Source organism: Daldinia caldariorum (assembly GCF_022478825.1).
Source record: "Daldinia caldariorum strain CBS 122874 unplaced genomic scaffold F4812scaffold_12, whole genome shotgun sequence".
Lineage (NCBI taxonomy): Eukaryota > Fungi > Ascomycota > Sordariomycetes > Xylariales > Hypoxylaceae > Daldinia > Daldinia caldariorum.
In genome coordinates, this window is record NW_025953048.1 from 1,147,423 (window position 1) to 1,169,556 (window position 22,134).

General features: G+C 48.3%; 7 protein-coding genes across 7 annotated transcripts; 4 read left to right on the forward strand and 3 right to left on the reverse strand.

The window, feature by feature from the left end:
* The first annotated feature begins 510 nt into the window (after positions 1–510).
* Positions 511–2,932, forward strand: F4812DRAFT_434820 (DNA glycosylase). Its single transcript, XM_047934728.1, has one exon. It carries the CDS (start codon positions 800–802, stop codon positions 2,522–2,524), a length of 1,725 nt encoding a protein of 574 aa, XP_047788910.1. The 5' UTR covers positions 511–799; the 3' UTR covers positions 2,525–2,932.
* Positions 2,933–3,067: 135 nt separating this feature from the next.
* Positions 3,068–10,370, forward strand: F4812DRAFT_434827 (SEN1 N terminal-domain-containing protein). The gene is made up of 5 exons (XM_047934729.1): positions 3,068–3,903; positions 3,957–7,562; positions 7,618–9,550; positions 9,610–9,762; positions 9,810–10,370. Exons 1-5 carry the CDS (start codon positions 3,557–3,559, stop codon positions 9,906–9,908), a joined length of 6,138 nt encoding a protein of 2,045 aa, XP_047788911.1. The 5' UTR covers positions 3,068–3,556; the 3' UTR covers positions 9,909–10,370.
* A 460-nt stretch (positions 10,371–10,830) lies between these two features.
* Positions 10,831–13,530, reverse strand: F4812DRAFT_460865 (uncharacterized protein; the record flags this gene model as incomplete). The annotated part of the gene is made up of 1 exon (XM_047937769.1): positions 10,831–13,530. One exon carries the CDS (start codon positions 13,528–13,530, stop codon positions 10,831–10,833), a length of 2,700 nt encoding a protein of 899 aa, XP_047788912.1.
* A 2,124-nt stretch (positions 13,531–15,654) lies between these two features.
* On the forward strand, positions 15,655–16,972 carry F4812DRAFT_86175 (NAD(P)-binding protein). The gene has a single exon (XM_047939504.1). The coding sequence runs from the start codon at positions 15,833–15,835 to the stop codon at positions 16,772–16,774; it is 942 nt and encodes a 313-aa protein (XP_047788913.1). The 5' UTR covers positions 15,655–15,832; the 3' UTR covers positions 16,775–16,972.
* Positions 16,587–18,629, reverse strand: F4812DRAFT_434833 (uncharacterized protein). Its single transcript, XM_047934730.1, has 2 exons — positions 18,436–18,629; positions 16,587–18,286 (listed from the first exon to the last, which is right to left on the reverse strand). Exons 1-2 carry the CDS (start codon positions 18,505–18,507, stop codon positions 17,171–17,173), a joined length of 1,188 nt encoding a protein of 395 aa, XP_047788914.1. The 5' UTR covers positions 18,508–18,629; the 3' UTR covers positions 16,587–17,170.
* A 270-nt stretch (positions 18,630–18,899) lies between these two features.
* Positions 18,900–20,370, reverse strand: F4812DRAFT_434834 (uncharacterized protein). Its single transcript, XM_047934731.1, has one exon. It carries the CDS (start codon positions 19,947–19,949, stop codon positions 19,107–19,109), a length of 843 nt encoding a protein of 280 aa, XP_047788915.1. The 5' UTR covers positions 19,950–20,370; the 3' UTR covers positions 18,900–19,106.
* An 84-nt stretch (positions 20,371–20,454) lies between these two features.
* On the forward strand, positions 20,455–22,019 carry F4812DRAFT_434836 (uncharacterized protein). Its single transcript, XM_047934732.1, has 3 exons — positions 20,455–20,680; positions 20,942–21,020; positions 21,119–22,019. Exons 1-3 carry the CDS (start codon positions 20,660–20,662, stop codon positions 21,490–21,492), a joined length of 474 nt encoding a protein of 157 aa, XP_047788916.1. The 5' UTR covers positions 20,455–20,659; the 3' UTR covers positions 21,493–22,019.
* Positions 22,020–22,134: the final 115 nt, after the last annotated feature.

Consider the following 22,134-nt stretch of genomic DNA (forward strand, 5'->3'; position numbering starts at 1 on the left):
GATTTCATACAATGTTTCCCCACAATCCCAAAGCTTTTTTTTCTCTTTCCAATCAAGCTTCTATGTCTTATAGGGTCGTGACTTCCTTGTTCTTCTGGTCTGTTTTAAGGGGTAGACACGTGCTGATTGTTAGTGTGGGTTGGGTTATGTAAGTACCTTATGTTAGGTATGTTACGAGGTAGTCGTAGCTACCTACTATAGCACTCTTTCCTTAGGTAGGGGTAGACTACGGCTTCCCTTGTTAGAATAGCGTCTGTCTAGAGTTGTACAGTTACTTCATCTGCAGAGTGGGTGTCACCGATGGTGAATGTAGTTCCCTCCTTCTACCATTCTACTATTCTATTATTCTGTTGATACCCTCATCCCTCAATGTTAAAGGTTCACTTGATACGATTATATCACCGAATGACTTCTCATATTCAATTTCACATACCTCTGACCGACCCAGTATCTTAGGTGCAAACATTACCTACGGTATCGGTATCATCTGGTTATAACTGAAACGCCGGAGCCCCTTTAAACTTTGAGCTACTCATTACCCCCGTACCTTTGTCTTTTATTTGCCATAACTATAAACTATAAACTATAAACTATAACCTAACACCTCTAATCTTATTTTATTTATTTTTACAACTTCAAGAACTCTAGATCTGACCCTACTACCAACATATACCTATCTTCCGCCGTATATCAGTTGCCAATTCTGTAATCTGCTGTCTCGTAATCCCGTCAAGCTATATATAATTCAATATAATCGACACTCCTATAGATATACGACCGTACCTAGGATCTATATAAGATGCCGAGACGTGGTCACAAAGCACGCGCTGCGCCAATCAAAGGGGGGTGGAACTTGCCTCATGGTATGGGTGTTTCGTTGATAGCTAAGAGTCAAGAGGCACAGTCTCCTATTCCAACACCCCCTATTGCGGAGTCACCGCATTCCACCGAGTCGTATCCTGTCGGCGAGTCATCATCTTCCCTAGATTCGACACCCACAACTGTAGCTCCTACTCCCGAAACAGTTACATCGGAATCAGCGCAAAATTCCCTTTCGACAGCCCGATCTACTGAGCTTAGTATAGTCAAAAAAGAGACCACGCCTCAGAGCACTAGACGGAAGATCATCATCAAGATCAAGGTCCCAAAACAAATCGATGTAGATGAAGTTCTACAGTCTAATAAGAAACTCGCCTTGGAGCCTAAGGAGGTCGACGAAGAGTATAATGTAAAAAGTATTGACGCGGTTGCCGTACAGTATACCGGACGGCAATTACGACCAAGGAAACCAAAGCCAGTACCCGAAGTATCAAACGTCAAAGAGGACAATCATGATTCTGCTGTGTTGGATCAGATTCCCTACGAGCAAATTGATAAGGGATTATCCAAAAAGCGAAAGCGAGAATCCAAGACTAACCTTGCCGCGGCCGATGAAGGAATCAATGCTGATATTCTCTTGCCGGAACCGAAGAAGACGAGAACTCGGGCTGCAAAGACGAACGAGGGAAATTCACAAAGTATAGCCAAGAAGACGAAGGATAACCGATACGGTCTGATGCCACAAGGCGAGAGCCCTTTTCCTGAGTGGCTAGCACCAAGCAACGAACAATGCGAGGAAGTTCACCGTTTGCTTACAGAGATGCATGGCGAGGTCAATGCGCCTCAAGTCATTTCTGCCCCTTCACTCGAGGTAATGGGGTGCGGTGAGGTCCCCTCCGTATTGGACGGATTACTTAGAACTCTTCTAAGTGGTGCTACAAGAATTGAGCATATAGACATGACGTTGATACCCTTGGCTGAGAAATACGGTGTGTCAAACGAAGGAGTCGGAAAAGAGAGCATAAACTGGGATAATGTCAGGCTCGGAACTTATCAGGAGTTGGTTGATGCACTTTACTCCGGGGGATTGGCAAATATCAAGGCCAAGCATATTAAGGCTATTCTCGATACAGTATACCAGGAGAACGTGGAGCGACGGGAAGCCCATTGCCAAACCAAATCCGATACACTTGAAGAGAGGGAGACGAATGAACAAAAAGGCGCCAAGGTCCGGGAGACAGATTCGGATGAGCTCTCCCTTGAACACCTCCGTGGCTTATCGAAACACGAAATCCTAAAAGCACTCACGAAATATCCCGGGATTGGCGTTAAGACTGCGGCATGCGTCATTCTCTTCTGCTTTCAAATGCCCTGCATTGCTGTCGACACTCACGTCTATAGATTTTCCAAATGGCTTGGATGGGTACCAAAAAATGCCAGTATTACCGACGTCTTCAGTCATCTCGAAGTCCATTGTCCGGACCATCTTAAGTATGGCTTACACCAGTTATTTATCCGACATGGACAGCGTTGCGGCAAGTGTAGCTCAAGCACTGCCGAGGGAACAGCAGATTGGGATTTGCTTCCCGAATGCCCTTTAGAGAGCCTCCTTGATCGCTATGATAAGAAACAGTCAAAGGCTAAGTCGAAGTTGGCTAAGGAAAGCAAATCGAAAGATGAGGAAGAAGATAAAAAGGGAGAGTGAGAAGAATCTATTATTGACGAGTCCTAATATCGCCAACAGCACTGATGTGGCGTCGATTCAATGTATCGGGGCTGTGCTTTCTCTATCGGACTACCATATGCCATTTATCGGAGCGGGTGTTTTCATTTATTTGCTTGTCCAAAATGCTATCCTGGGAGAAAGAGTTAGGTGGATTGATTTATATTACACATTTGCAGGTTCGCAACATGATCAACGACAATGGGGCATCCAAATAGAATAGGATTGCAGAGGTAGCTAGCTGCTAGATGCAAAGATGCGATGGGATTATCTACTAATTTAAAGCATTAAAAATTGTGGCATATTCAAATGGCATATTTTATGTGATATGGGTTGTAGGACTGTCGTGCATAGAGGGGAATCGGGGCAGCTTATTGAATCTATTCCCACGCCGACGGGTTGGCGGGGCAGCGGTGATACCTATTACAAGCATTGAAGGTTTAATTAATGAACCCCCCCAGCCCCCACCCTCATGCAGTTGCATGCAGTTGAAAAGCGCGTTCCTAAGCGATCTTGCCGGTTTAACTTTATCTGGCGTAATTGGTTTCTTATCGATAGGACACATTGGCACGGTTCCCCAAAACTTCACGCGCCAGAAACCAGCTGCATACCTCTATCACTCACATCTCCTGGTGCTTGCTTGCTAGCTTCTCCTTCTAACAATTTCACGCGACAGTATCGCCCCCTTTCAACTTCTTTCGCGCGAGGCTATGTCCACCAGTACAGCAGAGCGTATTTGTTGTACTAGCCTTCGCCTTTAATTTACTTCTTTTCCTTTGTCATCCTCCATTCGTTTTAATTTCTGGCCAAACATCCAAACCTCCCGCGTAAATCCAATCTACCTACGTAATCCTATTTACATGAATGAAACACTAACCCTTTCGCTATTTAGCTTTAGACCTTGCAAGGTTCCTAAACCAGACGGAAGGGCGAGGAAACTTAGTAGTCATCCTTCAAATTCTGCTCGCGACGTTTATTTGGGGTCTGTAGCGACATGCTCCAATACATTTCACCATGTCTGTCCCTAAAGTACTTATGAATGCTTTCGATAATTTCCGCGAGTTCCCCGAAACTTCCCATCTATGTTGCCCAAAAATCTCCGACGAAGATGACGAGATCTACGACGACCCAGATGCCCCGAGTAAAATTAGCCCCGCTGAGAAGCAGCAGAGGATTGAGCAAGGCAAAGACCGGTTGAATCAGACGTATATATGTTCGTTGGTATTAGGACTAGCCGAAGACTCGGCAGGAGATCTAGGACAGGAGTTCGGTTTACGAACCAACAACTTCCTGAGGCTCTGTCCAACTTGTGTACGCAACTGGCACAAGGGGCGTAAGTCCTTTCTAAAGGACATATCCTTGTGAGGTCTTTCCCGATTACATTTCCAGAGGAGCATACTAACCTACAGAGTAGGGCTTATGACGATAGCGTTGTATCCGAAATGGAAGATCGCCTGAACCAATTCGACTTTAGCCGCATCACCCAAGGCCTCGAAGCCGCCGCCGAGTTTATCAATGCTCATAATGGCGTAGCCGGTCAGAGCACTTTCCTTAAGGAGGAGAAAGAGGAGCTCCTTATCTCTCTATACGAAGCTATTTGCTGCATGCCATACTTGAGCCTGCCGGAAAATCGAAAGCAGTTTAATTTCGTCTTCGAGTCTATTCAAAAACGAAAGATCCTTAAGTTGGATGAGATTCTACCTACCATGACCTTTTTTCTCTTCGACGAGAACGAAATCCGCAATAGATTCGCTGTCCACACCTTCTCTCGACAACCTTCCATTACAGCCGAAGATTTCGAGTGGGCAATTCATGACAACCTGGCTAATGCCATCCTAAAAGCCAATGACATCAATGCCTCTGACCAATTTTTGCTTCGGTTTTGGCAAGGCTTTCTTCATATCCTCAATGTGCTTGATGAGAACCTTGTGTTCCATTCCCTGCGGGCAATGTCCGTCCAACCAAGTATATATGATTTAATGCTGGCACAAATGCCTCGCATCACTTCGGTTCAGGTCTTAAAAGTCCTGCTCAAGGCCTTTTGTTCTCTTATACGAAAGTCGCCTAAAGCATTCTGGGACGCGTATAGCCATTATTCTCACACGGCCGTTGCTGAACAAATACTAGGTAGCCCTGCCTTTAGAACTCTGCTCACCCAATCTGGAGAGCACGATTTGATGTTGGAAGGGCCCGCGGCTATTTCTTGGGTAAAACCTTTCGTAGAATCGATTCCTACCCACCAGAAGAGTGATGCCTGCGATTCCCTTTTGCATCACTTCCTACAAAGATATGCCCAGGACCCAAGCATGACGCCTGGAGGGAAGCTGGCTTGTACTCTCGCGGCGGTCGAGGCCCTATCTTCTACTCTGGAAGCATTTGTCTCACCAAGCTACAAGTTGCACGCTGGTTCTTCTACCATTCACACGAACACGGCCTTGAATCTCACATTAAAATATAAAGATCTCATAATCCAACTGGCCCAACTTCCGCCTAGTGACCGGCAAAATGCCGCTATGTCACAACTCGGCTTGTCCGTAATCAAGTTTGCCCTTGCCCTGGATTCCCGTATCACCGTCGAGGAATTTAACGCACTCCAGAATAGCGATAGCCATGTTCAACGGGAGGTTAAACGAAATTCATCAGGGATTTGGGAGGCGTTTTTGGAAATTCTCCAACCCGGTGCAGATGACCTAGCCAGATCGATGTTAGTTGCCACAGGCCCGTTAATTGCCGTAGAGATCTTCCGGCCGCTGAAGAGACAATCACTATCTCCGACGAAAAAGGAATTCAATATCGAATTTCAGAAGACGGCTGAAGTTATTGGGCGGGCCATTGAAAGATTGGCCGACTTTAGCGAATCCGCGCTTCAGAATCTTTGCCAAGATAATGCCACGATTTTGCCCATCGTGGCGGCTCTCGTTCATGGCGAAGAGGTTATAAGCACAGCTGGTGCCTCTTTTATCAAGACAGTCACCGGTGAGGTAAGAAGAACGGACGCCGTACTCAAATTACTAGAGAGTTACTTCGTACACGCCTTGTCTTCCTACACAGCAGTTGTCAACGATGTCAACGAGAAAATGTCCCTTTGGTCGCCACAATTTAATATTATTCGATATTCTAGAGATATTCTTAGCAGTCTCTGCGACCCAACGTCTGGCATACTTCGTTCAAAGGCTTTGACTGACACAGAACGTGAAGTTCTTGGTAATTGGTGGAATTCCCAATGGATTTTTCTTGATAACGCTTTTACTCAGACGGAAGACTGGAGCCGATTGATCGATATGGAAACTATGAAGAATTTTTGTCGCGAGGCCATGGAACTTGCAGAGGCTCTTCTAGCACAGGATGGCCTTCTGGCCTCTGCCTTAAGCCCCCAGTCCGCCCATTCCGCATCGGTTGATAACAGTGAACAGCCCGAGAAGCAGGCTATGAGAGACATTCTCGAGCAGCCGCGCAAGTACTGTTTAGGGCTTTGCAAGATGCTCCGTCTGAAAGATCTGTATCTCGTTACGGTAATCGTCAGTGTCGTTGGGAAACTTATGAGACGACTGGTGGAATTTGACATGGAGCTGCCCTCGCAGGCTCTCGCTTTTGTCAAGAATACCTGCATTAAAAACAAAGATGGGAGATATAATACTCAAACGAACATGAATGAGCGTCAACGTGCTGAGTTAATTAGAGCTTTGGGAGAGGATACTCAAGAAGACGATATCCAGATTATTTCGGCCAGGAAGAGCGAGCCCCTGAAACGACAAACTAAGCTTGATGCTTGGTCAAAAGCGGGCCCCGAGACGTCAATGTCAACTAGTTCACAGAGAGAGAAAATAGCTGTTAGATCGAGCAAAGATGATATACGCGAGCTGCTAAAGACCTCTTCTTCGGAGAAGACCCGGGCCACCTTGGATCTGATGAAAGCTCGCCAGGCAGAGCGAAAACCCCCAGTCGTCGACGTGGCAGCTATCCGTGAAAAGCGTCAGAAGGAAGCTGAGGAAAAGAAAAGGAGAAACGCCGAAGTTATTGCTAGAGCTAAGGCTCTACGAGCTCCCAAACCACTCGTCGGTGGTGAAGGATCCGGTCTTCAGGGGCTTTCTGGTGTACAAGGCAAGGATCACGCACCGCAGAAGAGCGAGATTATGGTCAACTCTTCCTCGGAAGACGAAGAAGACGAAGAAGATGATGCTGAATTCTTGGCCAGGTCTGCTGCAGGGCAGAAAACTTCTAAGGGCGGGCAATTTGTGAAACTTAATGTGCGGCTACCGGTGAAGAAGGTAAAGATCCAACGTTCTGCAAAGGATATGCGGGCGCGATTGATCCCTCCCATGGACGTTTTACATCAGGCTATTCTCGAATGGGACATTTTCCACGAAGGCAGTGACCCCCCGAACGGCATAAAATGCTCTCAGGTCTCTAATTCGTACGGAGACCCGCGGGAGTACAAAGAAACATTCTTGCCGCTTCTCATCAATGAAGCTTGGAGATCTTTTGTCACGGCTAAAGACGAAGCGACCTCAAAACCTTTCGGAATCAAGGTTGTCAACCGGATGAACGTTGATAAATTTGTCGAGGTCAGCACAGCTATGCCTATAACCGAAAATAAGGATAGGTTCCTATCAGAAGGAGATATCATCCTGTTCTCACATGCCTCAAATCCATTGGAAGCAACAGATGAGTTACACTGCCTTGCACGGATCTGGCGTGTCCAGTTTAAGAACGGCAATTTAGAAGTACAATACCGCCTGAGCGGTCGGGCTGGCCCTATCCTATCCACCTTGATGCCTCAAGCCGAGCTCTACGCCGTGAAGATTACGAACATGACTACAATTGAACGTGAATATGCTTCTCTGGAAAGTCTTCAGTATTATGACTTGATGCCGGAGGTGCTAGAGGCCAAACCTTCACCTATGCTCAAATTTAGTCAGGAGGCGATTGATCAAGTCATGCAGAACTATCAACTCAATCCAGGCCAGGCAAAGGCAATTCTTAATGCGAAAGAGAACGACGCATTTACACTTGTCCAAGGGTAAGCACAGAGAATGATGGGGAATCGTACTGGAAGTCTAGCTAATTTGTTACAGTCCGCCGGGAACGGGTAAAACGAAAACAATTGTAGCCATGGTTGGCGCTCTTCTAACAGGTAGCTTCTCTACAACTAGTGGCACGGCTATCAAGCGTCCTGGAGGGGGCAATCCAACAGGCGGTAAAGGAATGGCCAAAAAATTGTTGGTCTGTGCCCCAAGTAACGCTGCTGTCGACGAATTAGTATTACGTCTTAAGGGTGGCGTCAAATCAAGCACGGGCTCATTTCATAAGATTAATGTCCTACGTCTTGGCCGCAGCGATGCCATAAACGCGGCCGTAAAAGACGTCACTCTAGACGAGATGGTCAAGGCTCGCGTCGAGGGCACTGCAAACCAGAATAACGGGCCCAGCTCACGGGATTTGATGCACCAAGAAGCTGGTCAGATCAAGTCGGAGTTGGCTGAACTACGACCACAACTAGAAGCAGCAAGGGCTGTCGGAGATCGCACACAGATTAATCAGTTACAACGAAAATTCGATGAGCTAAAGCGCCGTCAGGCCCAGATTGGCGCCAAAATTGATGCTGACAAGGATAGTGGAAACACAGCCGCGCGAGAGAGCGAAATTCGACGACGTCAAATTCAACAGGAGATTCTTGACTCGGCTCAAGTTCTATGCGCAACACTCAGCGGTAGCGGACATGAGATGTTCAAGAATCTACAAGTTGAGTTCGAGACAGTGATCATTGATGAAGCGGCCCAATGTGTTGAGCTCAGCGCGTTGATTCCTCTGAAGTACGGTTGCTCCAAATGCATCCTCGTTGGAGATCCAAAGCAGCTTCCGCCGACAGTACTCTCACAATCTGCTGCGCGGTATGGATACGACCAGAGTCTTTTCGTTCGTATGCAGCGCAATCACCCCGACGATGTTCATTTACTCGATACGCAATATCGTATGCATCCAGAAATCAGCCTGTTCCCTAGTCAAGAATTCTACGAGCGACGTCTCGTAGACGGTGGTGATATGAGGAAACTACGATATCAACCGTGGCATCGAAGTGCATTATTAGGCCCATACCGTTTCTTCGACGTGAAGGGTATCCAAGAGAAGGGTCGTAAAGGCCAGTCACTTGTTAACTTGGAAGAGCTAAAAGTTGCCATGCAATTATATGACAGACTAATAGCGGACTATTCGACAGTTGATTTCAAGGGGAAAATCGGAATCATCACACCTTACAAAGCTCAGTTATACGAGCTCCGTGAGCGGTTCTCTCGTCGGTACGGAGAGCAAGTCAAAGAGCAAATCGAGTTCAACACTACCGATGCTTTCCAGGGTCGCGAGTGTGAGATCATCATTTTCTCGTGTGTCCGAGCCAGTCCTACAGGCGGTATTGGTTTCATGACGGATATCCGACGTATGAACGTTGGTTTGACCCGTGCGAAGTCGTCGCTTTTTATCTTAGGAGATTCAAGGGCTCTAGTTCAGGGAGAGTTCTGGAATAAGCTTATCGAAGATGCCAAGGCCCGAGATCGTTACACTGCCGGTGATGTCCTCTCTTTGCTTAGGAAGCCCGGGGCCCAATTACCACCTCCTGACTTCGATATCCCACCTACACCGACGCTCTCAGCCTCGGATCGTCAGTCTACCAACACCAATGGTTCCAGGGAGGTGAATATCGAGGATCTGAAGATCACTTCGAACAGGTCCATGCAGGTTAATGATCAAGACGTAATCATGGAAGATGCCGCACCTCCTAATCGATTACCCAAAAGGAAGCATCAAACATCCCAACTGCCGCAGACCTACACTATCATCGAGCGACAAGGGCAAGGTGGCCCGACGGATAAGTCAGCGCAAATAGGATACGGGGGACTCAACGAGCGTGGCGAAAGCGCCAGAGTAATTAGTTCTTCCGAACGCCCTGTTATACACCAGTCGGGCCAAAAACGGCCTAGAGATGGCAGCGAAGACGGCAAAATGCCGAAGAGGGTATTATCACCTAAATCAACCGAAAAAACGTATAAATTAACTAACTCCTGATGACACAGATCGCCAGTGACACTCAACCGCGACCCCCACCAAGCGCTCCTCGAGCGATGCCGCAACCACAAGACCCATCGGCAATGGCCGTACTAGGTATTCCACCAAAGCACTCTTCAACGACGCGTAATCCATCCTCGGCACCTCCAAATGCCCCTAAGGTTCGTCAAATCGTCTTCTTGACTTTTCTGTAGCTAACAATGATTAGGGTCCATCTGGCTCCGTACCGCCTAAGCCGCTCCCACCAAGGAGAAAACCCACTTCTTCTGATCCTTTCATCAAACGCAAACCTAATAGACCGCGATAATATTCACAGGCAGGATACATTCATCTTTGTAGGGCGGGCGTCACAGGTAATAACGGTATCTAAACACATTCCCATGGCGTACGGCTTTGAGTTTTTCTAGTCATTGTAAATAACGCTATCCCATCTTGCCTTCACGGACTTTAATTACCTAGGTAGTCTTGGCGGGCTTTTTTGATATCGGGGCATCATGTCTTAATGCGATACAGGGCACGATTTCATAGAAGGGTTAGACTAGGTCGCCCTCATAGACTCAGTCTAGGGCTAGGTATAGCCTCAGGTGGTTAAATGTCTACGATGAGCCCGATTTAAGACTAGGGCTAAGCTGCCTACCTAAGGTAAGTAGACTGTGGTCTGGTCTATGATATCCTGTGACTTGATTCTATACATGAAATTTCCGGTGCTCGTGATTTAGCATTTTCAATTTGAGGCGATTTTTTTTCTATATATATATATATATATATATATTTTTCCTCTTAGAGCGCCTTCAATATAGGGCCTAAGCTGTAGGTATAACTTGCCTACCTGTGATTATATTGTACAACAATTTAAAAGAGTACCAATACTCTATCCAAAGAATAGGTACAGTAAAGCGTAATGATAATATAAGTGCTAATAAATATATAAGCCAATGATCGTACAATCCAACATTAAACAGCCATCCACTGCTAATATTAATATGTTTATAATTCCGTAAACCATATCCCCCTAGGTTATTCCTTTTCTAACTTTCCATTATAGCCGGGGGGAAAAGAGTGCGAGGAAAACGTATTATCCGTAACCTACTCCAGCACTCGGATCTCCTATACATAAAAAAACGCTCCAGGTGAAGAGCAAGTTCGGTTAGAGTGTAGGTAGTTTGGTTCTGATAAAACAAAGGAGATAAATGTAAAGGGAGGGTATATAATCCGACAACCGCCTAAAATTAGAAGAGATTAAAGACCTCGCTCTCGCCAAGAGTCGTCCCGCCCTCTTCCGCGCGTTCTCCCCCCTGACGCCGCTCGACGCCGTACCCTGCTGCTTCTTGCAGCTCGCGCATAAGCGGCTCCATGATCTCGAGGCTGCCTGTATCGGAGCTGTGTGTGCTGCTCACGCTGCTGGAGTAGCTTGGAATTCTACAAGCCCGAGTGCTAGCATGAGAGTAAGAGTGAGAAGGAGAGTGCAGATGCTCCTGTAGCGCTTCTAATACCGACTGGCGCACACCGGTACTTATCTCGCCGGTTTCTTCTTCCCTTCCCCTGCTCTGCCGAGTTCGCCTTGCTGTGCCCGAGTGATCTTCTCGACTGCCCGGCCCTTGCCCTGGGAGGCGCAGACTCCGAGCGTGATATCTCCGAGAGGCAGATCCTCTCTGCTCTTGTTGCGAGCGTAGGGCCTCAAGCGGGCTATCAGAACTTCGCGCAGACCTTAGCGATTGAGTCCGTCTCTCGTTGGATCTGCGATGACGATGGTGTTGTGTACGTGGCCGCGGAATGGAACTCGTTGCCGAGGAAGCGCTGCGCGGTAGGACCTGTCGGTCCTGCAGCAGCGTGTTTAGAGTCTCCATCAGAGAGACCAAAGACTGCACGAGGACCTCCTCGTTCCGCTCTAACCGACGCAATCGCTTTTCCATATCCTTCGTTCGACTCTCCTTCAGCCTCTCGTACCGTCGCAGGAGCTCCTGGCGCATCACCCGCTCCTCGGTCTCCTTTTGCTCCGCCAGCGCGTGGGCCGCAAATCGCTTCCTCCGCGCTGCCGCTTCCTCGTGTTCCGCCTGCCGCTCTTTTCGTCGGTAGTAGGACTTGCTGTCTTCCCAGGGCGCTTTGGGGGATTCCAGGGAAGAAGATGGTGGAGATGAGCTCGATAGTAGCGGCGCGCTGACGCTTCTCCCGCGTCGCTTCTGCGCACCACCCTCTGGTGGTAGGTATGGTGATTTGATTTGCACGCCCGGTCTGAGGGGGCCAATATCGGACATTTTCCCTGCCAGATACGGCCTGGACGGCGGTAACCCCGGTTCTTGATTCCACCGGCCCAGCACGGGAGACTCCGGCCCAGCATCTTCGGCCCGCGGCTCAACCTGGAGAAAGCGCGATGCTGGGCGCTGGTGCATCTGGGCCTTCAACTTCTCCATATCTCTCTTCTTCCGCTCTCTCACGCGGTCCCTGCGACCCGTCGCTCCTTCGGCCGCGGTAGACGACGATAAAATATTCGCCTGCACCGAGCGGTGGATTTTATTATTATTGGGCGGGGAGGGGAAGTTGAGATTCAGGGGCGAGTCGATCTCGGGTTTCGAAAGCGGACGAACTACTATGGGGACAGATTGGTGCGCCGTGACCACCTCGGCTTTCAGCAGCTTAGGCGAAGACTCAGTCGTCAGTAGACTCTCGGCAAATGACCCGCGGGGACCGGTTCTGCTTCTGTGCTCACTGTCGCCGTTATTCGAGCTGGGAGCTCTGCTGGCCACTGGCAGTCGACTCAACGTAGCGTTCTCTGCCGCTGCCGCTGCTGTTGTGACTGCTCTTTTGCTGGAAGTTCGTACCGGTAAAACTGATGCAGATAATAGGTTCGCCGAGAGAGTGTGAGGGGTGCCATGGGATTTGCCTGCTTTACTTAACGTGTCTTTAGCCATAAGATCATCGCCAGTTACCGGTCTCTTTCCAGTTTGTTTCGGAGGTGGAATTTCAACTATTTTAGGGACTATTCCAACTGTGAGCACTTCCAGATCGGGTGCCTTCATTCTTTCCTTACCCCGTCCTTCCGCGCTTCTTGTGCGAGATCGAGATTCCCGCTCGGTATACGATGCCGTCCTCCGGGCCCCTGAAGAATTCATTGGCAATCTGCTGGACATACTCCTCTGAGGCTTATTCTCCCTCTCTGGTTCTTTACCCTTCGCGAAATTGGTTCCTTCTTGTGACGCTACTGTTGAGAGTCCAGACAGATTCCCGGAAGGAGATGCAAGCCAACTGAGAGCTTCTGGATGCGTCAACGATCTTGGGCCCAAGGATGCTGAGGATTGCTGTTCCTGATTCCCAGTTACAGCCGTTGGAACTTGAGTGTCACGCTCAGAGGCTGGGTTATGTTCTGGGTCAACTCCCTGACGGGGATTCGTTTCCGTGGTCCTTGGTACGGGATGCTGCTGCTGCGCAGAAGCCATCTCATATTGCGAATGCTCAGAAGGGATCGATATAGCGATATATCGGTGACCGGTGATAGTTCTGGCGGAGACAGCTGTATCGGGAAGCTTGATGAGTGGTGGTTGACGCTTGCGGCTCTTCCGCCTTTTGCCAAAGACCTTAAACATATCCCATTTCCTACGGACTGAGTGAACGCTCACATCGTCGGGTATCGACATGAAATTGCCTGGAGGGGGCTCCCTGCGGAAAAACTCGGCGAGGTCCTCCTCAGGATTATCCCTCTCCCTGACGTCAGGACGGGGAACCATCTTGCTGTGAGGACGAGACGATGCTATCTCCTGCGCCTCAGAAGTTATAGTCCCCCTCCTCAGGTCGGATCCAGAGTGAACGATAGACACGATAGATGGCGGGTGGGACGCGGCCAAGTCTCCGTCGACTTCATGGTTTGTTTGGACGACGATTTCCTTTTCCACGAGAATCCCCAGGTTGATCGACTTTAAGAAGATGCTCTCCATACTAAAACCTTTTTTTAAAAGCGGAGACGACGGGATGATAGAAACTCTATTTCTCGAGCGACGCTATCATTCACGCGTAAAGGAGTGGCAATGGTACGCCAGAATTACTTCAACTCCTCCCGCCCCCTACCAGGTATCACTGACATGGCATAGAGCATGAGCTAGGTACCGGGTATATTCTGCCGCTCCGGCTATCCTGATCCGAACCTGATATTAAAACGGACCGCGTCGAGTTAGCTCGTATATAATCTTCGTGGAGGGGTAGTAACAGCGTATAAAAGATACTAAAACGAGACCCTGTCGACATCCAAGAAGAGAAGTAAGAGGACCAATGAAGGACACATAAAAGCAGCTAAAATGAGAATCTGGGCAAATAAGTGAAGAGTTCTAGAGAAAATAAGGAACCGAAGAAGTGAGACGGTAGAGTTCAGCAACTAACCGAGAAAGTGTTAATTCACCGACCACTCGTGCTAGACACGGCGACTGACAGGTAGGAGGAGCTTGTCTAGCAACTTGTGATCGACATAGTACCTAGGTATGTATGCGGAAGAGGGCTGGCTAGCCTGACTAGGAAAAGCAGAACAACTGAGTTTACAGCATTCTAGGTTCTGGCCTGGATGAGCGTGGCAGCGTTCACAGACCATCTCAAGCTGCCTCGAGTATGAGCGTTTGGGATGGAGAGAGAGCGAAAAGCAACGGGTAATAACAGACAAGGCAGCGCATTCCACCGCGTAGCAGCATAACAGGTAGATAATATCTCTGAGGTATGTTTCAAAAGAATGCAAATGAGATACGCCAGAGCCTTGACGTTTAGCCTCACGTCCGACTTCCTTTTTTTATACAGGTTAAACATGTGCAATCTACCCCAAGCCACTCCCGTAGAAATATTGATTGCTATGCTCGCACTCCAGAGTAGCAGTTACTGGGGACCTACAGTATAATGTCTGGTCTTTGACATTCGAATTTTCATTCAACCCATCATTGATACGCTTCGGTGGGCTTTTAGTATGCATATATTCTGCAGTCCTTCGTTTATAGAATCGGTGTTTTAGGTACCTAATGTGTATTGTTCATGATCGGACGAGTCATCATCGTGTCAAACTTTCGAGAACAGCAATTTTAAGTTTGACTCGAAGCTCCCGGGATCTTCGCGGGGATAATAGAGATCGACATCCCTGTCTCTTCTCACACTGTTCTTCACACATGTCTCAGCAACTTCCCGAGTTCGTCTTTTTGAATTTCAAAAGATATAGATTCTCTTCTATTTGGTGAATTTACATCTCGACCCTTTAGTGACACCTCCCCGAGTCAACAACCGCGGACCCTCGCCGAAACACCAACTTCCATCCTTCAACGTACCGTCTCCCGGCTTCGGCCCCGTGTGCGATTCAGCGTGCTCTCAAAACGACTTTGAATCACTCACCCGGAATCAAGCCATCCTTTTTTTTAACGTTTATCTGAAGAGTACACTTGGGGATTAAAAAAAAACCGAGCTAAGTAAGGATGAATTGTGACAACTATAATCCTCCCCTATAGGTACAGTAATATAATATATGGTGGCCGCAGTTGGTACCTAAAGTCATATGTCAACCGGCTTCTTGGCTCGTCGTTGTCTCTCACTCCCTTGGTAAGGAGAAAGAAGTATTGATATCTCTTGACATGATCAACGGCTAAAGATCAACTTTGGGTATGTGCGTCCAGAGAGAGAATATTTTGGCACTCATGCGAAAATCCAAGGGAGTGTATAAAGCCCAGGGGTTACCACGGCTACAAATGCCCAACCTGTGACCTAAATGAAATATAGGTACTAATGAGTTAACTTATTGGTCTCGAACTTGACGTCTATGTCTTCGGGTTGGTCTATTGTCTCATGGTGCTATTATTACTATGAGTCATGACAGTTAGCTTATCCCCGACCGACAGGAATATTTGTCGAATTATATTCAACTTTGACAATGCTTGAGGTGGGAGTGGGATATACGTCTAACAGGTACGCTGGTGATGGGTAAAAATCTAGACAACACGTCAACCAAACACGCTTAAAAATTATCGAGCAGTATATAGGACATATTAAACAAGTTGAAATAGCCAACAGGCACCTTCAAATAAACTGTGATTTTAATTCCTCATGTCTCAAGATATGCCAAGTCCACCCCCCTTGAGGCGTAAAATCTTACAGGGGCGACGGTAGTGATGAATCATCAATGATATATTCCTACCTATTTATCTAACCCTAATCTTTCATACCGGTAATCTATAACACGTAAAAGTAAGCCAAAGAGGGAGGATACGAGGATAACCAATGTCTAAGCCCTGGATCCTCGTCTCCCCCGCAAGCCGCGGGATCGGCCACGCCCTAACGCGGCACTTACTCCGGACCACGAGCGCGCCTATTCTCGCGACGGCGCGGACCGACCTCCCGGGCCTGCGGGCATCCGTGCTCGACGACCTATACCCGCCCTCACCTCACGAATCGACGAGAGAAAAAAACGAGGCGGCAATAGCTTCGGCGTCCGAACGACTGCACGTAGCCCGCGTCGACGTGGCAGACGAAGCGACGCTGGAGTCCGCCTCCGCAGATGCCGCCCGCCTCTTCCCGCCCGAAACGCACCACCTGCGCCTCGCGTTCGCGCTCCCTGGCGTCTTGTACTCGGAGAAAAGCCCGCGGGACATCGACGCTGCGCGCGCGCTGCACACCTTCCAGGTCAACGCGCTCGGCCCCTTGCTCCTGATGAAATGGTTCGGGTCTTTCCTCCCGCGGAAAAGCGCCGCGACATCCGCCCCTGCTGCCGAGCCCCTGATATTCAACCCCGACACGTCTATATCGAAACCTACCTTCGCTAGTAGTAGCAGCAGCAGTGGTAGTAGTAGTGGTGGTGGTAGTAAGGGTGGCCCCAGGCACGCGACGTGGCTCACGGCCTCGGCGCGCGTGGGCTCGACGGCGGATAACAGGCTGGGCGGGTGGTACACGTACCGGGCGTCGAAGGCGGGCGTGAACAGCCTGACGAGGACGTTCGACCACCACCTGCGGGCGCGGAGCGGGGACGCCGCGGCTGCCATCGCGTACCACCCGGGCACGGTGCGGACGGGGCTGAGCCGGGAGTTCTGGGACCGCGTGCCGGCCGGGCAGCTGTTTGATCCGCAGCATGCCGTCGAGCGGATGCTGGAGGTCGTGCGGACGAGGAATGTGGAGACGGATAGGGGACGCTGCTGGGATCATCGGGGCGAGGAAGTTCTGCCCTAAGGCTTGGATGAGGATGTATGTGGCTCATGGGTCCGAATACTTGGGTTAAGCCATGTAACCCAGCTCGAGATACTTCTTCCATCTACCCGTTACCCGTTTGTATAGGAGTAAAAGTGAGGTATCGATGGGCTCTTGGTAAGTCTACTAGTATAGGTATTACGCGTAAGCCGTCTAGTAGTCTTTTGGATCACGCGCCTTTCAAAGGCAGCCATGAATTATCAGAATTACGAAGAACAATTGCTCTCTCTCGAAGAGTACGCGAAAGCCATGCCGTTCATACTATACAGGTATATTAACAGTTCGACTTGACAACCGCCATTTTTGTGACCTGTGTTGGGTATCTTTGGGAAACCCCTGAGAACTCCATGCTATTATTTTTTGAGACTTAGAACGCGCCTACAGCTCTACATTTTGAAAAGACGCCTCATCACCAGGAGATGGCGCGGGGCCCTTGTCGTCTGAGCTGTCCTCGCCTTCTTTCTCCTTCTTTTTCTCCGGCTCCTTCTCCGGCTCTTTTTCCTCGTCTTTTTCTGCAGTTTGCGGTTCGCCTTTCGGTCGCAGTGCGACCTTCTGAGTGTCCTTGTCTTCGAACCTTACTTTCTGTTCGTTGGTAGCTTTTGCCTTCTCTTCATCTCCTCCCTTCTCTTCGTCATCTTCCTCTTCACTACTCTCGCTCTCCTCCTCCTCTTTCTTGGCTTCCGTTTCCTTTTTGGGGCTGGGTTGGGCTGGCGGTCGTGGAAGGTCTTTCTGGCTCTGTTGTGCCGGCGCGGAAGATGGCATTGGTCTTTGCGCCTCCTCGCCCGCTCCCGAGGGAGCAGGCCTTATAGCATCCAAGTAAAACTTGGTGACACCTAGGATGCGACCACTCTTCTCGCAAGCCTCGACCCACTCTGGTCGTACGACAGGAATATTCATCTCGACAGCTTTCTCCCACGGTACGCCGCGGCCCTCGGTGGTAACAAAATGGGTGGTATCAATGCGCACACCGTCGACGATCTTAGCACCGATGCGCTCAACGGCCTTGGAGAGTTCCTCGCGTGTATGGGGTGGTAGGATTCCCGTAGTGATGGTGATGCCGCTCAAGTCAGTCATCCTATGGGTGCGAACAACGACCTGCTTGCTGGCAAAGGTGCCAGCGGTGGTGCGCAGGACTAGATGAAAAGAATATTCGGTATCGACAGCGAGGCCACTAATCTTGGTGCTGTGCATGTGCAAGGGCCGGGGGATGTTCCCAGCTTTCTGTCCATTGCGATAAAGGGATAAGGAGATGAGGTCGGCCGTAGCAAGCTCGATAGGGTCCCACTCGAGGACTACAGAGGTCTGAGTAGCATTGCGGCAGCGTAGGACGGGCGTGCTGGGTTCAGACGCGCCAAAGGAGGAGAATATGCGATCTTGAAGGGCCGAGAATTGAGCCTCAGCTTTAGCTTCGGATTCGTGATTGCGAGAAACGGTGATGTCCACTATGGAACCAGAAACGATGTTTGGTGGTAATAAGATCGATGGGAATTCGATCTAGATATATCTATTAGATCTGATATAAAAGTGGATAGACGAATTGACCAAGTATTCAGGGTAAAAAAGCGTTTCTAAACTTGAAGCATCACATAATTGTAAATTGCGACAGGAAGGTCACAAAAAAAGAATAGATAAATCAGACATACCAAACGTTTATCGGGGGTTAGTAGAACAGTTACGCCGGCGTCTACTTTGCCGACAGTGAGAGAAACCAGCATTGTCAAAGAAGACAGTTAATGAGGTTCGTAATAAAGTGGGAATATAATGTCGAAGATGAAAGTTGTAGTGGATAAAGAGAGCTTGGTACGAGATCAATGATGGCACATGTTTATGCAGTCTGGAGTCTGGACCTCTGGCGTACTAGGCCTGCTAGGTTAGGTACCTACCTCCTAAAGGTATACCTCATAGGTACCCCGGCAGCCTGGCGGACTGGACGCTAGAGGTAAAAACGTGCCTGAGGCCCTAAGCTTGTACCTTATTATCCCTTATGTACCTAATTCCATAGACGTAGGTACGTATCTTCGGTGAAGTACCCAAGTACCTCCTCCTTTACAGGTTAGGTATTGCATCCCCGCAAATATCTTACTTGCAATAGGAGGTACTGTACATATGTGGCATGTGACAGACATATTTTCTATACATAAATATACTGGTTACTACTATCAACATACTTGTAGGTAACCCAAGGTCTGTATAAATGAATTTGCATTCTCAGCTTCATGGCCGAGCGGCAGCTTGGACATGTGCCACGCATTGTCACATCCCATTAGCCTATTGAACATAAGTTGGGGATAAGAGTGGGCGTTGAGAGTGAACATCATCTGTAAGCCCGGGCTCGGTTTTGTGCTTTGTCCTTACTACTACGATCCATCGTCTTCCACGCAGTTCTTGCGGACTGGCCCTTATTTGACTTCTGATTCTGGATTGGATTAATGAAAACACCGTACTTGTCCCGTGCGAGCATATTCTCAATGCCCGCCACGATCTTGTTGGTATGCTTCACAAGTTCTGGGAATTTGAGATTGCAAGCAGCCTTGGGGTTTCCGCAAATAAGGCTCACCGTCCCATGCATATCCACAATAGGACCATCCGTATCCATCTTCCTGCCGTCTCGATCATACCCGCGAGCAGCCAATGCATCCCGAAATGCATGCCGTAACCTTCTTGCTCCTTCTTTACACGGGAGAGGCGTTGTGACAGGAACAGAAAAGACCGAATACCACAGGGGCTGTTTTTTCTGGGCGATGTAGATATCAAAAATCGTCTTGGTAAAAGGTTGTTCATATTTGTCCAAGTATTTCAGGGAATGCTTGTTGAAGCAATGTTTCTCGGATATCATAACACCAATCCCGAGCGGATTCGGTGTCAACTGCACACCTGAAGCACGCCGCAGAACAGAAGGGAACGAAATTTGGTACTTTCTGCAGAAATCGAGGACATGTGTACCCGGCTGGATGACCCCCTCGGATGTTGGTACACTGAAGCTAGTAGAATAGTTTCTTGCTTGAGCGCTTTTGGAGCGGCTCTCATCCGTAAACGTAAATCCTCTCTCATTGCTTACGCGTCTTTGGAGAGTAGCATACCGCTCATACTGTCCATACCGTCCATAATATCCAAGCCAAGGTTTCCCCAGGGGCCGGGAAAGACGCAAGCTTGTCATGATTTACCTAGGCAGTGCCCCGTCTAACTGCCCCCTCTCATAGCTCCAAGTAGCCGAGTGAGCATAGAGGATGGTCAGCACGGGCGTTGTTGATGGATGTGTCAGAGCAAAGTGGCGTGGTTTGAAGACCTTTTACTATGTAAAGTTATGATTCAGTATGATTCAAATTTAAAATAGCCTTGTAAATGTAAATTTTCCAAATGTTCATAGCACTAAATTTAACTAGCGAAAAAAATAAAGAAAAAAAAACTGTATCTGTATTAACTTAGGCAGGTAGGTAGGTATTGATTATAAAGAAATACCATTACTTAACAAGTTAGTCGGCGATAAGCTAAAGTATCTTTACTTTGGGTAGTACAGCCACTTAACAATATAACCTTCAATAGCCAATTAAAAAACTTGTTGAGAAATTAGCTTATTGTGTATAAACCGCGATTTCGTCCAATAAAGTTTTGAAAGGAAAAATTTAGTGGCCATAGGTATATGTTTGCCCCATTATTACTCCCTGACCGTTAGTGCGAAGGTGATATTTAAATGCCCCTCCCGTCACCAACGCATTTCTTGACCTTGACAACATCCGACATAAAATCACCAAACCCCGTCGAAGTCTGAGATATCTTCTCAACTACAATCTTCAACATCAAAAATAACAAATCGCATACCATTTTATACCAGATAAATATCACAGGATCGTCTAATTTTCTGTCAATATGCCTAAGAACAAGGGAAAGGTGCGTACAACGTCCCCACGGCGACCCCGCCACGAGTCCTAATTCATATATCATTTTCCATGGTTTCTGTCTTGTCAAACTTGTGTGAACTCGATCTCGCCCCCATGATAACAACCATCAAAAAGCAATACTCTTCACAGAGAAATCATAAATTTGGCTACTTCACACAAGCTGGCCACAGTTTCCACATTCTATACACCTCAATACATTTGTCGCGGGTCGTAAAACAGATATCTGAGTTTACTAACATTCGGTCAATAGGGTGGTAAGAATCGTCGTCGTGGAAAGAACGAGAACGACAACGAAAAGCGCGAGTTGACCTTCAAGGAGGAGGGGCAAGGTACGTCGTTTCCATCTCCCCATCATCTATTAAAGGCCCGCCGGTCAAAAATAAAAATAAAAATTGTATTTGCTAACTGAGGCGAAAAAAAATTATAGAATATGCCCAAGTAGTTAAGATGCTTGGCAACGGCCGTCTTGAGGCGCAATGCTTCGACGGCGCGAAGCGACTGGCACACATCCGTGGCAAGCTGCGCAAGAAAGTCTGGATTAATAACGGTGACATCATCCTACTGTCCCTACGAGATTATCAAGACGAGAAGGGCGACGTTATCCTCAAGTACTCGGCCGACGAGGCCCGCTCCCTCAAGGCCTACGGCGAGCTCCCCGAGAGCGCCAAGATCAACGAGACCGACACCTACGGCCCCGGCGACGAGGGCGAGTGCGGCTTCGAGTTCGACGAGGACCGCGATTCCGAATCCGACGAGGCTGGTGGTGCTGGTGGCAAGGAGGTCGATATTGACGACATCTAGTTTCTTCCCATCTTTCCTCCTTCCTTCTCCCACGTGGATTGGGAAACAAAGTATCACTCACCTGGTCTTCCGGTTTTGGCTACTTCCCTACAACAAACCTACTCTATAGCAAACTTTGGAGACCAGAGGAAAAAAGCCTGTCTTCTCTCTCAAACCCGGATTGTACCGATTCCCCCCCTTGTGGTCCGGGTTCCACGACAGTCGGGTGGTACGGCTCTGATGGCAAGCAAGCGGGCTAGGTACATGGTGGGAGAGACGTCATGGGCCTTGGTCGTTTGGCAGCTTAGATACGATGACTATTTTATTTTTTCTGCTACTAAATGTCATTATCTTTTTTTTCTCTTTTTTTTCTCTTTTTCTTCCAGTCTAGCTCGGTGGTTTTTCTAGCATTGACGAAAGACGGAGAAAAAGGGCTTTACTGGGACATGGACGGCATAATCATAATCAATCCGCATCGCGAGGAACGACTGTCAATACGTTGTTAGTTTGTTGCTACTAGCTTTCAATACAAATGCCTCTTTTCTCAACGTTGCTCTTGTTACTAAATTTCTATTCGTGACATGATGCCAATTCAATTTAATCTTGGTAAAATCTTTTCCCGTAATTCGCATTTATCTCTAATAAAGCTATCAATTCTTTCAC